The sequence below is a fragment of the Patagioenas fasciata genome, chromosome 3 (genome assembly GCF_037038585.1).
Source record: "Patagioenas fasciata isolate bPatFas1 chromosome 3, bPatFas1.hap1, whole genome shotgun sequence".
In the NCBI taxonomy this organism is placed as follows: Eukaryota; Metazoa; Chordata; class Aves; order Columbiformes; family Columbidae; genus Patagioenas; species Patagioenas fasciata.
The window spans coordinates 97905738-97920533 of NC_092522.1; the positions used below are offsets into that span (position 1 = coordinate 97905738).

At 38.3% G+C, this 14796-nt stretch overlaps 1 protein-coding gene across 1 annotated transcript in view; it reads left to right on the forward strand.

Moving 5' to 3' along the window:
- Positions 1 to 14796, forward strand: part of EYS (eyes shut homolog) — an 870143-nt gene that overhangs the window by 843108 nt on the left and 12239 nt on the right. Inside the window, exon 49 of the mRNA XM_065834576.2 lies at positions 814 to 986. Coding sequence (XP_065690648.2) covers positions 814 to 986 — 173 coding nt within the window. The remainder of the gene's footprint in view (positions 1 to 813; positions 987 to 14796) is intronic.

The window sequence follows — 14796 nt, forward strand, 5'->3', positions numbered from 1 at the left end:
AAAAGAAGAAATATTTGAATAATGAAATAAAAAAAAATTATGTTCAAGGGACAATAATATCCTTCATTATTTATTGCATAGTCATACAAAATAGAAAACTATGTATAGCAAGATTGTCTGTGATGTGTTATGACTGTTTCTTGTTAATGAAGTAAAAGTATGTCTTGTGTGTACTTTGAACAGAACATCAGACATAATTGGCAGGATTTACTTTGCTAAAGGTGAGCATGCAGTGTCACTTTAGATACCCCTGGGTAGAAAATTTGGCCTTCAGCTTAGGACTTGCGTAACTGTTCTGTTTTTTGTTTTATCATAAAGTGTCACTAAATTCTAAAATACAATAGGTCTAACATATTTCATTTTACCTATTAATATTTTGAAACTTTTCAGTAAGGAGGGCATTTTTAACATCAATGCCAACTGTATTGTATATTTAACAATTTATATAGAATTCATGCTAATTTTAAATTTAAATTTACAGGCGTGTGTGTGTGAATTTTTTTTGTTATATTCTCCTGGCATGGATGAAAGAAAGGCGTAAAGAGTAATGGACACTAACAAGTCCAGTGATTCAGTTAGTTTAGAAAATGGGCTTATGGCATAGATTTACAGTCCTAGATATATAACACAGATTGCCACCTCACAGTCAAATTCACTATCTTCTTTTCCATCAAATGCTTCATCAAACCTACCTCTGATGTGTCAATTATAAGAATAGGTACCAAACTTGAAAATTTTGATTACGTTGTTACTGATGTGTTGATTTCATTTGATAATTATATTGCATTATTTCATTTCATTTACCCACTGTAGCTGTGACTGCCCCACTGGATGGAAAGGTGCATTTTGCACAGAAACAGTGTCAGTATGTGAACCTGAGCACGATCCTCCACATCTGTGTAAGCAAGGTGGAACCTGTGTGCCACTGCCTGATGGCTACACATGTCACTGTCCTCTTGGAACAACCGGTACCTATTGTGAACAAGGTATGTCAAATGGATAGTGCACTGTACATACAATTATGCAGTAATGCCTAGGTAGAAAAACACAGTATTCTGTGATACATCAATTAAATGTGACATAAAGAGACAAAATTGGTTCTACTTAAGAAACTGGTGCTTCTTTCTGTTACAAAAATCAAGTAGTTTAAAGCTAAGGATTGTTACATGTTGATTTCCACCATCTGTTTCTTCAATTCTTCCAAATCATTTAACCAAATTCATGAGCAATGTGGCATTGTCAGATACTGAGGGGACAGCAAGCAGCGCAGAACAGCATTATAGTGCTTAGTTCAATTTCCAAGCTCACCATAACGAAGCATGTTGAGAAATACACCTAAGAGCTCAGTAGTACACTTCTGAGTATGCTTCAGAAGTAAGAAGCATCTAGGACCTTATCCAATTTTTACTGACCCTAATGGAGAGTTTCCTGTTGACTTCGCTGGCTATTGGGGAAGGTTGTACTGAGAATGATGATAAAAGATGCAAACATCACTGTAATAATCTTCAATTGCCTATTTTCCCTGTCTTCCAACACGTTACCCTCAAAGTATGTCCTCAGTTCGTCGGTGTCACGGAGGCACCCCGAGGCTAATTTAAGGGACAACAGGGTCCAAAACAACTTTTATTAAACCGGTGAGAAACAGGGTTTTAGCACTCCAAAAGTGACTTAAATATAGGTTCGGGTATCAGTTGAGGAAAATTATTAAGGGGCAGCAACTAGTACAACAGGTGGTCCACAGAGTGCATGCACGTGGCTTCACCCAAAACAATGCCGGAATCACCCCCGAGTCCCAGAGGAGTACACATTTGCCTGAACACGGTACGGGATTATTCTTAAAGAGATAAAGGTAAAGCGTACGCTTGCAATTCCGCGAGGGTAAACTTATAATACGCTCGCAATTCTGCGAGGGTTAATTTACTTACACATGCGAATGTGCATGGAATACTACACGTGCTTATGTGGAAGCACGGGAGGAAAATACACTCGCGATTGTGCGAGGATAAATTTATAATACACTCGCAATTGTGCGAGGAAATAAAGTTACACTCGCGATTGTGCGAGGAAATAATTTAAAGTACGCGTGCAAATGTGCACAGAATATAAATACACTCACGATTGCGCGAGGAAATAATTTTATACGTGCTTGTATTAAGCACGGGAAGTTACACGTGCATATGTGCACGGAAAGGATAAATATACTCGCAGTCCTGCGAGGGGTTTTACTCACACACGTGGCGGCAAGGCAGGCGGGGTCTCCATCCCGGGGAGGGGGGGTCTCGGCAGCAGCATCTTCCTCGGGCTCCGAGAGACCGGCGACAATGGGCCCAATCTCGACGAGAGAGTCCCGTTTTTATACTGGCTGATCAGACCTGACTGTAGGCATTCTAGAAGCTTCTCTGCACCCCCACACGGTGTGTGGGGTGCTCCTGGCCTCCAAACATCCCCCACACTGGTCACAGGTGCCCAGCGGCTCACTGGCGCCTTGGCAATCCCTTCTCCTAATGGCCCTGGCCAGGGTGCTCTGGGCCAAACAAAAGAAGCTGTTAGCCTCAAGTAGCAGAGAGAGGGAGATGTGCCTACTCCCTCCATACTGAAGGACCGGGGGCGGGGGGGGTGGGGGGTTTGCATTCTGCCACAGTCAGCTTTGCATTTCTTAGCCTCAAGTAGAGGAATCCTTCATCTGTCTGTTTTCTTCTCTGAGAGATTGCACAAGTGAATATTCGACTATGTGGATACACGGGTTCTGCAAGCTCAGGGACTTGTCCTCTAATGTCTGATGCACCTCTGTGTGCAAGGAGATGTAGTACAGACCGTACCTTGTATTCCGCTGCTCTTAAATTCGATTGTACAAGCTGATGTTTTTCCTTTGAGAAACTCTGTACATCTTTTTGAGAACTCCAGTTACTGTTAAATAGCTCCTTTTCCAAACTGTCTGCCAAGGTCCAGCCTCCCTTCTTGTGCCTACAGAGCGAGTTTCAAGCACAAAAGTGACCAGCTGAACTGCATTTGAACTGATTTGCAGTCCTCACCCTCTAGATGGATAGTTTTAAAATCCCATTACAGAAAGCACTTGCAATTTGTAGGCTCAAATCAAAGAGAATATAGTTTCTAGAAAATCATTGTTAAATTCCATGTAAGAATGTGCTTGCTCTATTGCTTCTGCTGTAACAGCTTTTCAGGGCTCTTTATATGAACTTTTCAACTTTGAATTCTCATTTCAAGTGAGGTTTTCGAAAGTAATGCCATCTGGATTCAGGACACTGATCAGCAGGACATGTGCTATATATAAAGCACACAATTAATCAGGTAAACACTCCTGTGTTCTGGCTTCAGAGTAGATTTGGATCTTCTTGTTATGGCTGCTATTACCAGTACAAATAGTATATATCTGAACAACAGAAAATTGTATTTCTTGTAGGTTGTCATCCTTTTAGTAATTCCTCCACCTGGTAAACACATTAGAGGGTTCCTCTCTGTTTTACTTAAAGCTTTCTTTTTATGAATAAGGACTATGGGTCCTGACCAAACTCTTTGCCCTGCATTTCACCTTACTCTGGCAGAATAATGAATTATAATGAGATTTTTCAAAGCACAGTTTGCAGTTTTAGTGGATGGCAAATTGCTAAAAAACAGCTGCTTATCAAGATTGAATATCTCATCTCTGGATTGATGGTGGTTATTGGAGCCGAAAGAAAAAGAGACAGAGAGCGATGAACAGCCCAAGGGACCAGGAGAGAACAAAGGGAAATTAAATGATGGAGACTAATGAATGTGCAAGAAAAAACAGGAAAAAGAAAATAAATAAAGGTATGAGAAAAAGACAGAAGAGATTTATAAGGCAAAAAAGCAGAGGAGAATAACAAAGAGTATGAACAAATAGGACTTTACTCAACAATAGCAAATGGTAAATACAGTACAATATGAATTGCATAAGAACAAGTCAGGTGGAGTAAATGGGGCAGTAGGGGTAGAAGCACAGTAATAAGAAAGACTTCTCTAACCACAAATGTTAAGGGTACTTAAACATAAACTGACGATAATCAAGGACTAATTTGCCTAGCAAACAATAAAAATGTTTGTGGCTCTTTATGAACCATGTAAATGAAAGTTGAAAGCAGATGTGTGGATGAGGACTTCACTGTTCTTAAAGAGTAACATGATATGTCCTGGTTAGAGCAGCAACTCAAACTGCCAAGGATACAAGACAATCAGCACAGAGATATGGTACATTATGGTTAAGCTTTAGAAGTCAAAGCTGTACTAATAAGTGTTCAGTAGCTGGAAAACTAAGTTAGAACAAGAGTGAACCCAGGGAGAGCAAGAACAGTTAAAGAACACAGTTTAAGTGGCTCATATGGCTTGATACTCGCAGTGCTTACTTGGTCCACTATGACAATGCTAATTGCCAAAGTGTAAATACTGAGCAATATTCTCAGGAGGTTGCAGTAAGATGTGTATTAAATCATATATTTTTAGAAGAAATTAGAAGAAATCAACCCTCTTGGTGAAAAGAGGGTAGCGGTTTCAATGACCTTGCATTTCCTATACATGGTCAATTAATATTCAGCAAGTAGTACACAGGTATATTTTGTCTGACACTGAGAGCAAATAATTCATTGTATATTTCAACCTGCCAAAACAAGTGCCAGAACTTGCTATTCTAGGAGAAATATCAAGAGGTTTAGCAGGTAAGCCGCACATTGGTGACTGAAGCATAGTGGGAAGATGCCTATGAAATTTCAGATCTACTTTGGAATAGCAGACATCCCTAAGGAGCACGGGGAAGAGAGGAGAGGGTTGGCAATTAGATCTGAATGAGTCCAAGGAACAAAGCCTTGTCAGTCAAGGCAGAGTAATACATTAATTCTAGAATAATTTAAAACTCCACTTCTTGAGTATACTGTGTTGTCCAAACTCATTAACACTCATAAGACAGGATGGTTCTTCAAGTGTGTTAGGTTTCTAAAGGTAACACTGATGTAAACAAACAAGCAAACAGATTAACTTATACTTCTAGAAATAAAAGTGATTGTAGTGAAATGGGAAGGAAATGGAAAATTTATGCAGGAGTCTTTTATACTTCGTGTTAAAATTGCAGTCCAGACTCAGACCACTTTAAGACTATTTGTGACACATGAAGCAACAAATAATTCTGTTCCATTGATTTGAAAAGGTCCCAACAGTAACAGTAATGCAGCAAAACCAGCCCAAATCTGGAATGGCATAAATGGCAACCAAACATTACCAAGCTCTGGCACAGTGTTAGTTCTTAGTTAGCAGGCCCTGAATTGCAAGGGTTAGGAATACAGGGGAAGTAGTTTATCTGGGTTGTTTGGCGTAGGGTTTTTTTGTGTGGTTTTGTTTGGTTGGTTTTGTTTTGATTTTGGTTGGAGTTTTTTTGTTTGATTAGGTTGGGGGGGGGGGTGGGGTGAGGTTGGAAGGTGTTTGGTTGGTTTGATTTGGGTATTTTTCTTTGTTTTGCTTTGTTTTAAAGTAGCTATGTTTTCCAAGATGCCAAAATGTAAAGTTAATAAGATTTGTTGTTCATTCGACAAGAAGTTTGCAACGAAGTCTAAATTGTCTTCTGATTAAAAAGTGAAAATTCAGCCCAGAGCAGATGTAATTCAGTTTAGTTATTTCATTAACACCTGGTCTTCAAAACCAACAAGAGATTCAAGCTCCCAGCACTTTACCTGGGGGATCTACTGAATGGCTGAATTGACTTCAGTGCGATTACTACTATAAGAAAAAAAGTGGCCAAGATCAAGTGTCAGGGATAACTCTTCCTTGGGAAGAAGCAAGTCTAAAACCCTTTTGATGCAGATAATTTGATTTACAGGACATCATTATTATATATATTAACACAATATCTTTTTTGCAACTGGTAATTATTAAGACATGTAAACATTAAAAATGCAAACATAGTATCCATAATGACTGTCTGCAATTATATTCTAATCTCTACCCAATTGTACCTCAGCAGCTTATTCCTCTTATAAGAACAGTGTTCCTGTGTGAGGCCAGTAATCCTGTCTCTAGCAGTGGCTAATAATGAAGGATTAAATTTTAACCGAGCAACTATATATGGTGTCTCCCTGAAGTAATCTTCTAGCATCCAAACATTTGTGTTTGTCTTTTTTATTTTTCTTGCCATTTTTTTTAATGGATTAAATCAAATCTCTCATCTTGATGTCAGTAGTATCACTTAAGGCACTGAAAAACTTGATCAAAATAAATTTGGAGTAAATGAAGTTCCTCTGACATTCTGTTAAGCACTGAGATATGTTTACTCATAAGCTAGAATTCCTCTAGATCCTAAGCATATGAAATTTATGTCCTAGATAATTTACTCGATTTTGCAGAGGAATGAAGAAGACCTATAATTTCAGATAAGGGACTTCACAAACCTGATGATATTTAAGGGGACAGCAATGTAATATTCGAAAGATTCTACAGATGGCAGTATTGGAGAAGAATTGCCAGTGGCTGAATAAGCAGGGCCTTCATCACATTATTTCTATAAATTTTAAATTAGTCAGCGGTTTTCTTTAGCAGAATTAATTTGTGTCACATACTTTCATAAAATGTATTAAAATAATTTTTCTTGACTTCAAGGCATCATAATGGAATGCTACTGCTCTTTTCACAAATAAATAAGTTAATAAATAGATTTCTTCAACTATATATTAGCCTCTGAATTCCATAGCTAGAAATATAGCCTGTCAACATGCAGCTCATGAAGAAATGAAAACAAATGTAAAAAGCTTTTCATTGTTGCATCCTCAATTTAATGGGATGCTTGTCAAGCAATAAAACCATTTCCTTGATGAATAAACGGCAGATAAGTTCCTTTGGCCATGTTTAGCAGCTCAAGTCAACTTTCTAGATGCTATTCTGATGTCAAATTCCATTATTTGATACAAAAATACAACAAATTTTTGAAAATACCTTATAAACTGACAGAAAGGGAAAAAAGTTACAATAATTCTGTAAACATTTAATCCATCTTCATAATCATGATGAATGAATGAAAAATGGAAGAAATTGACTTTTGGAAAAATTTTTACCATAAAGATTTTTTTCATTATACATAGTCTAGAATGTTACCTGACATATTTTGACTGCTATTGTAAAACAAATTAATTCACAGTACGATTTAGCTCAAGATTTTTACATGACAAGACACCTTACGTACAAACACTTCAGCACACATTTGTGCCTGCACACATATGTTGAATTTATCTGACAATGCAGTTAGACTTGCTGGCTTAATGCACAAACTATTTCATAGTTATTATTTGATAGCTTGTGTTTCTGTGTGTAACCTTATAAAGGACAACTGCAGGCACTTACTAGCTTCTTGTTTTGAGTCACAGTGACCAGTGTGTTCTCTTAGACACTTAAGCAACACTGGTCCCATCAAGCTTTGTTTCCACTCTTATTTTTTGAAACCTTGTGGCGACATGAGAAAAATCTTTAAATGTTATGGTAGCTATAGCAATCATGTCCTATAGGGATAAAAGGTGTTGTTAGAGTTGTACCTAAAAAGCAATCTAAGCTTTCAGATTTATCAGTAACAGTCCAGTAAACTTAATATTCTTGGTCAACACAAGAAAACATACATTTGTAAAATGTCAAGTAGAATAAAGTGAGTTACCTATTTAAATACATGCCATGAATTAATAATATATAAACTCAAGTGGAAGTCATGCATGACAAAATGAAGGCATTGATATGCAGTACAGCCATAACGCCCTCCACACCAAGGCAGCCATGAGTGGCATGGTGCCCCAGAAAAATTCAGTCATGCACTTACCATTCCCTCCAGCTACCCAGCTGAGTAAGAACAAGATACAGCCAGCTAACTAGCACTTATCAGGATGGCTCTGGAATTATTTTCAGACTTCTCTATGAGCATGAATGATTTGCTGAAAATATGCCAGTCATCTTTGTGAAGGTGTTCATATTTAGAAACTGTGTCAAGGGTAGAAAGCGGTTTTAAAGGGAAAGCACCTAGATGTGTGTCTACATGTGAGTTCAATATCTAAGTTCCTGTTATGGTTAATGAACATCTAGCCAATCGTGTCGGTGAAGCTATTTAGCTAATAAGAAGCTTTTCTAAATGTAGATGCTTAGTGCTGTCTGAGACTCCCTGGCATTGAAACTTGTATCCAAAAGCATCCAGACAGGGTTCATAGGTATGGCACAGGACCTGTTGGACACCTGTGCCTTTCTGGAATGGCACATGAAGATAAGGCAATAGAGGCTGTGAGAAAATAGCAGTAGATACTTATGTTAGGAAGGTGAATGGAGCCTTGGAGGAAGCTACTTCAGGATAAGGTGAATCTCTTTCTCGATCTGTTGACTATTGCATAGTGATGCTATTCAGTTACCTGAAAATATGACCTGGTTACCCACCACCATGCATCCTTCACAGCTTCCAGCTACCAACTACAGCAGGTCCTGTGTTTGCTGTTACACCAGCCAGGCCCATGTGGATGGTCTAGATACACTAAGGCATTTCAGTGGCAAGTGACAAACATGTTTAAGCAACTGAATCTTGTCTTCTGTCATAGCTTACCATAATGGATATTTTCATGCCTCTAAATAATACGTGTAGACAGCTGAAGGAAAGTGTCTTAATGCCAAAATTCATTCCTCCAATTTTATAGTAGTTTGTTTCCCTGACTTAATTAGTCTCACAGACACTATGCAGAATACCAGCTTTCTTATACTGAAGTCTTCCTGAAAACACACTTGCACTGTTATCAGACTAAATGCAATCCAAGATATGAGTAATGGAAGATCTCAGTTTGAAACTAGATTAACGAAGTTTTAGGTACTTAATCCTTTACTAATTACTTTATCAGGCTACTCTGAGATACTCACAGGTTTCATATCTGTTCCTACTACAATTTACTGGTTCACATGAATTACTCTTAGGCACTTATCTCCAGTATGTGTCATACTGAAAGACTGAGGTTTACTGTTTTGACTTTGGCTAGTAATAGCTATTTTAGGCTTTGTAAAACCAGAGATCTCTTTAGGGATTTAGCCAAATGCTCCTAGATGTTACTTCTTAGCTAATTAGGTCTCTCATTACCTAGCAGCAAAGATTACAACCCCACTGCAACAACACGAAACAGAACTGTAGACTTCACTTAGAAAATTGCAGTCTTTTGTTCCAGTATTGCTCAGAATAATGATTGTCTCTGCCTCTCCTCTTCAGGGACAGCAACAATTAATAATGGCTGCAGACCTGGCAAAATAACAACTTTCATGATTACATTGTTATGTTATATTTGAGTTGTATTAATAATAGTTATTTTTGTTAACATGCTCTGTTACTGCATTAAAAATTGAGGTTATAAATGTTTTCTGTTAGCTACAATGAATTAGTTTATAAGTTTTGAAAAGCTGGCTCTTCAAAGATTAAGTAAAAAGTGATAATTGTGATAATTCAACAGAAAAAATACCTTTCTGTTTAGATAAGGTGATTTTTTTTTTCAGTTGTTCCACATTCTTACACAGAAAAAAAAAAAAAAAGCCATGCAATATCAGTAGTCTTAAGATGAGGAATTCCATACAGCCGTATTTGTCATTGTTTTCCAAAATGAAAAAAGCAACTGATGGATCTGCTCACTCTATGAAGAAATGAATCCACTGAAAATTTCTGACTGTGGAGTTTTCAGACAGGTGTTTATTGTTCATGAACAGTTAGACTTGCCCTGTAAGTGCCATGCCCTGAGTGCACCTTCCCTCTGCTTCCTGAGGGTTTGTCTGCCTGATCTCAGAGCCAACCTAGAGACAGGGCTGGTATCTGGTCTTGAGGACAGATTTGTTGTGAAGCATCAGGAGGAGTCTCCTCCTGCATTGTTTCAGGAGCAGCTTTTAAATAGAGGTCCCTGCCCTTGATCCATCGCTGAACTACACTGTGGCAGCATCACATTCATGTCTCACTTGGCCATGTTGATCTGGACCTGGACTCCAACCCACAGACTGACATGCAGGCGTGACCTTACACCTGCCTCATCACTGTGGGCCTTCTTGGTGACCTGGCCTCTGGAGCTGACCTGGCTGCTCTCCCCAGGCCTGTCCTGCTCTGCCCTGTCAGCTGCATTAGATCAGTCCTGGCTCTCAGCCCTCACTGCCCCCTCACAGGAAACATGGCTTCTAACACCACCAAAACTAAACAAATACTGAGATGAAATTGTGTCTTATGGTTAGGACAGCAGATTTATGGTGGTGAGTGAAAGAGTTCTGTAAAAAATCTTGTGTGATATATTTAATTGCAAAAAGGATTTGAGAGAAGAAAAGCAAACTGATACAGCTACCTAGTATCACAGCCTTACCCATCCATCCAAACCCCTTTTTGCCAATTTGGCAGTCTGGTTACAGTGAAAAACTGTCAGAGGTCTTGTCAAACTCGAGGTAAAAAATATTCATTGCTCCTGGCTTGGCACTGAGCCACTGATCTCCTCACAGAAGGCTAGCAGCCTGGTCACACACAATTTGACTATATGTCACCATCTTGCCCTTTATATGCTCGGATATTGTGTCAAGACAGTTTTGCTCCATGATAGTTCCCAAGTGAGGTGAGGCTGACTGGCCTATAGGTCCCTGCATCATCCTTCTTGCTTCTGTTGGAGGGGGACATGGTATTTTGCCTTCCTCCAGTCATCAGGAACTTCCTGTAATCACCTTGACTTTTCAGAGCTTATTGACAGTAAGCAGCCTCACAGCAATATTGACCATCTCCGTCAGCACTTGGGGCTGTGCCCTGGCTGGTGCCCTCCCCTTGTGTATGACTGGTTGCCTGATGGGCTCCTAGATTCTTCCTCTGCCATAGATAATGTTTCACTTCCCCAGGCTCAGCTACCAGTCTCGCGGATTTGGGAGGCTTAATCAGGCTTTACGAAGTAAAAAAATGAACCAAACAAAGCTGTGAATATTTTGGCTTTTGCCATGTCTGTTGTCATTAGGTCCCCTTTGAGGAAGGCCTAGTGGCCTCACTTGGCCTTCTTGATGGAAGCCCTTCTTGTTCTCCTCCACATCCCTTGCCAGTTTCAACTCCTGCTGGGTTTTGACTCCTAACTCCATCCCTGGTCAACTCAGGTGCTGGTTCTGTATTCCTGCTGGGAGTTAGAGCTTTCTTTCATGGTGACTGTTGTACTTTTCCACTGCAAGTTTCCTTGACATGCTGAATAGCAAAAGGGGCTTGCTGAAAGTTCTGACGCAACAAGCTGCTTGAAGAACCTATCAAAACTTAATGCCATCAAAATGTAGACTGCGGTGTGTACAAGCACTTCTGCCTCAATGGTTGGAATTTAGCTGCAAGAATGTGCTAGAAAGTTTTGTTCATAACAACAGTTGAACAGGATGTGTGAGATTACAGGAGGAACCTGAAAGGTATTAGTGCATGGTAGAGGGAGAGAAAAGCACACTTCAGCAATAGTACTTGCAGGAACTTCTAACTGGTCTAAAGGGATTTGGAGTTTCTCTTGGTATCATTTAGAAATGCATAGCTTCATCAGATACTAGTACTCAGCTTAGAAAAGTGAGTCATTAATCAGAGACAGAACAGAAATGTTTGCTTAAATGCCTGTTGTGCTTACAATGCACCACACAGTGCTGAGCGCCCCAGCGAGTAATGTAGTAGTTACACAGTACAAGTCCTACAAATTTAGCTTATAGGACTGGCAAAGAAATCCATTCACCTCATTTATTTTAGCAAAGAATTTCTCTGGAGTAAGCATATGTAACATAGAATCTGCCTTGCGCAAGTTTAGCCAAGCTTCTTATTTTCTTACCTTAGCTGGGAAAAAGGTTGTTGCCAAGAAAACAGTGAAGTGCCTCAGCATTTGACATGACATGTTAGTTTTGCATATAGCTACCATAAAAGCAAATTGAAAAGTTTAAGTTGTCTTATTCTTCATCTTAAAAGTTTGTCTATCTATAAATGCAATTTTGCAAAAATGAAATTTTATACTGATCATCTCTGTGCACTGCAGTGCATTCTGTTCTGAGATATGGTTCCACATTTCTGTGTACCTGTCAAGTCAAATCTTTTCCATGCATGTAATCAGTACTTAAACGATCTATTACAAGTGAATTAAAAGTCATTCTAGTACTTCCTGTATTTAATCCTCCTTCCTTGTGGCAAAATATGTCATTTTCTGACATTTGTTCAGATATATTTATTGGAAATAAAACCACTCTTTTAGTAAAATGGGAATAAAATATTTGCATCTTGGAAGTTTCAGAATGAAGTATAATGAATAGAGTATTTTATTTGTTATCTATAAATCAGGATAATACCGCCTTTCTAAAGCATTCTGACATTCGCTGCTAAAGATGTGGGTGTTATTTTTTAATATTCTGTTTGTAATGTGAAGCCATGGATTTAATTCATTCTCTGAGTGATACTATAAAATCACCTTTTTCATCCTTGTTCTCTCTCTCTGCTCCAAGGCTTTTTAATCACAGCAATCTTCCTTTCATCTGCGTTCCAATGATAAGGAATGTAGCATTGCAGTCCTGCTGCAGCTGAATATTTTGCTTTCACTCTAGTCATTGTCCATGCTTCCTTCATAAGCAGTAAAGAATTAACTACATCAACGAAGTTTTAAACTGAATCTGACATAAAGACTTTCCAATGCCTCATTGTACACTTCACCTGGTATGACCTGTTAACCACCAGCATATTTTAATACAGGACTGACTGCTGAGGCACAGTTCCTCCATATGTAAGTCTCACTGTGCAAAAATTTGCGAAGAGAAGATTGACTTCCAAATTATGCATAAAGGAAAAACTGTCATTGTACAAAATTAACTATTATTTCTGATTGATTTTTAAATATGAAGACATCAGCGTAGGGATTACATCTTTAACTACTAATAGAGAACATTGTCTCTTACCTATTGAAAAACATAAAAGCACCTAAAAATTCATATGAAAACTATTATTTTGCCTTTTCTACCTGATAGTGTTAATAAGTTTTAGTGATGTAAATTGTGTCACCTACTCTGTTTAGCAACTTTTATTACTATTTATCTTTCATGGTAATTGCTACTCTTAAAACTATTTTTCTCTGTCAACTTTTAAGTATGGATGCCAGAAACTTCACACTTCTGCCATTATGCAATAGATTACTACAGACACTGCCAGCTATTATGATGCTTAAGATGGGAGTGATTGGTTAATGTAATGTGTTTGCATGACAATATATAATACATAGGCTGAACGACAGCTCATCAAAAGCCTGATTCTGATCATCCAAGCATTTCATAAATCCATTATAATTGATATTCCAGACATTAAAACTTAGTTTTAAACTTACTGAGAATTTCTGAGGTTAAATCCATGTACCTTCCTCAGAAGTACTGACTGTAATCTAGCGGGGGGAAATGAATAGAAAGTCCAGCTGTGTTGTTACTGCCCATTCCAGAGGTGTCCTCAAGTCATTACGTTGATAACAGCTGAGAGATCTGGTTCCTGTATAACGGTGCAGCAGACTGCTGGGCACAGTCCACCAGGAACACATCACATCCTATTCTGAGAGAGGTGGTGTGACAACTAGACAAATTAGGAAGCCTTGCAGCATGCTGACTGTACACCAGTGTAATAAGTAAGGCCCATCAGCGACAGGCAACACAAGGTGCAACCGGTTGGCAAGGGGATTAATGAGCAGACACTATGCAGAAAACATAAGTATGGAAAGACAGCATAAGGTTGCCTAGGAGTGCACTACGAGGTAGGTATATACTGGAAGGTATATTTGACTAAAAGCAAGTTACTGTAAAGCTATGAAATTGGGAGTACCAAAATGAAGAAAGAGGTTGGCCTAGAGCAGAAACAGCATAGCTTCAGCAAAGAAGCAGAAAACTGAGGCGAAGCACTTAGGGTTCAGGCATTTAGTACTGCCGTTAACTAAGTAGTAAAAAGGGCTTATCCGGCACCAGTCTAAATGTACCCTGCACATCTAAATAGCTTGGCTTATTCCAGTAAACCCACAAATACAGCAAACTAACAACCACATGATAATGAATTAGCTAACAGCTACCAAAATTATATCTCAAATATATAGCGTTGTGATAGTGGGAAAAATTTGGAACAATTTCAAGTAGCATAAGTGCATAAGCATAGTTCAGAAAAGTATAATCATTTATCATTCAGCTGAAGGAAGTTTAACCAGCACGGTTTGTTAGGGGGTATATGAACTATCAGCACTGAGACAAGTGGTAAGACAGAATGATGAAGTTATGTATAGCTCAAAAGTGTACACTGTATTTCACTGTAATTGTGTGAAAGTACTCTGTTTCAGTGTAAGATAGGACAATTTGAATTATCGAGCATCTCAGTATGATGATCCTAAAACTTCAGCAGCAATTAATGAACACATTCTACTTAAAATGTACATTCCTATGACACACAAAGCAGTTCATTAAAAATCCTCCACTAAGGTTTTCATCTGTATGGAGAAAAAACAAATGTTTATTCTGACTCCTGCAAAAGTATTTTGCTTTTGAATTTTTTAACAATGTAAAATTTACACTTACATTTATTTGAAAATGAACACAAATAAGATCATACTTATTTTGCATTACAACTGTGAGCTTGATTGTTAATGAAAAAAGGCACACAGAAGACAAAATGGCATTGATTTGCTATTATCTAAGTTTTATTCTATATTTAAGTTATTTTTGTCTTTGGAAAGCGAAGAATTGGAAGTATTATTTACAGCATTTATGAACAATACAAAATAACTGTAGACAACTGGTGGCATTATAAAG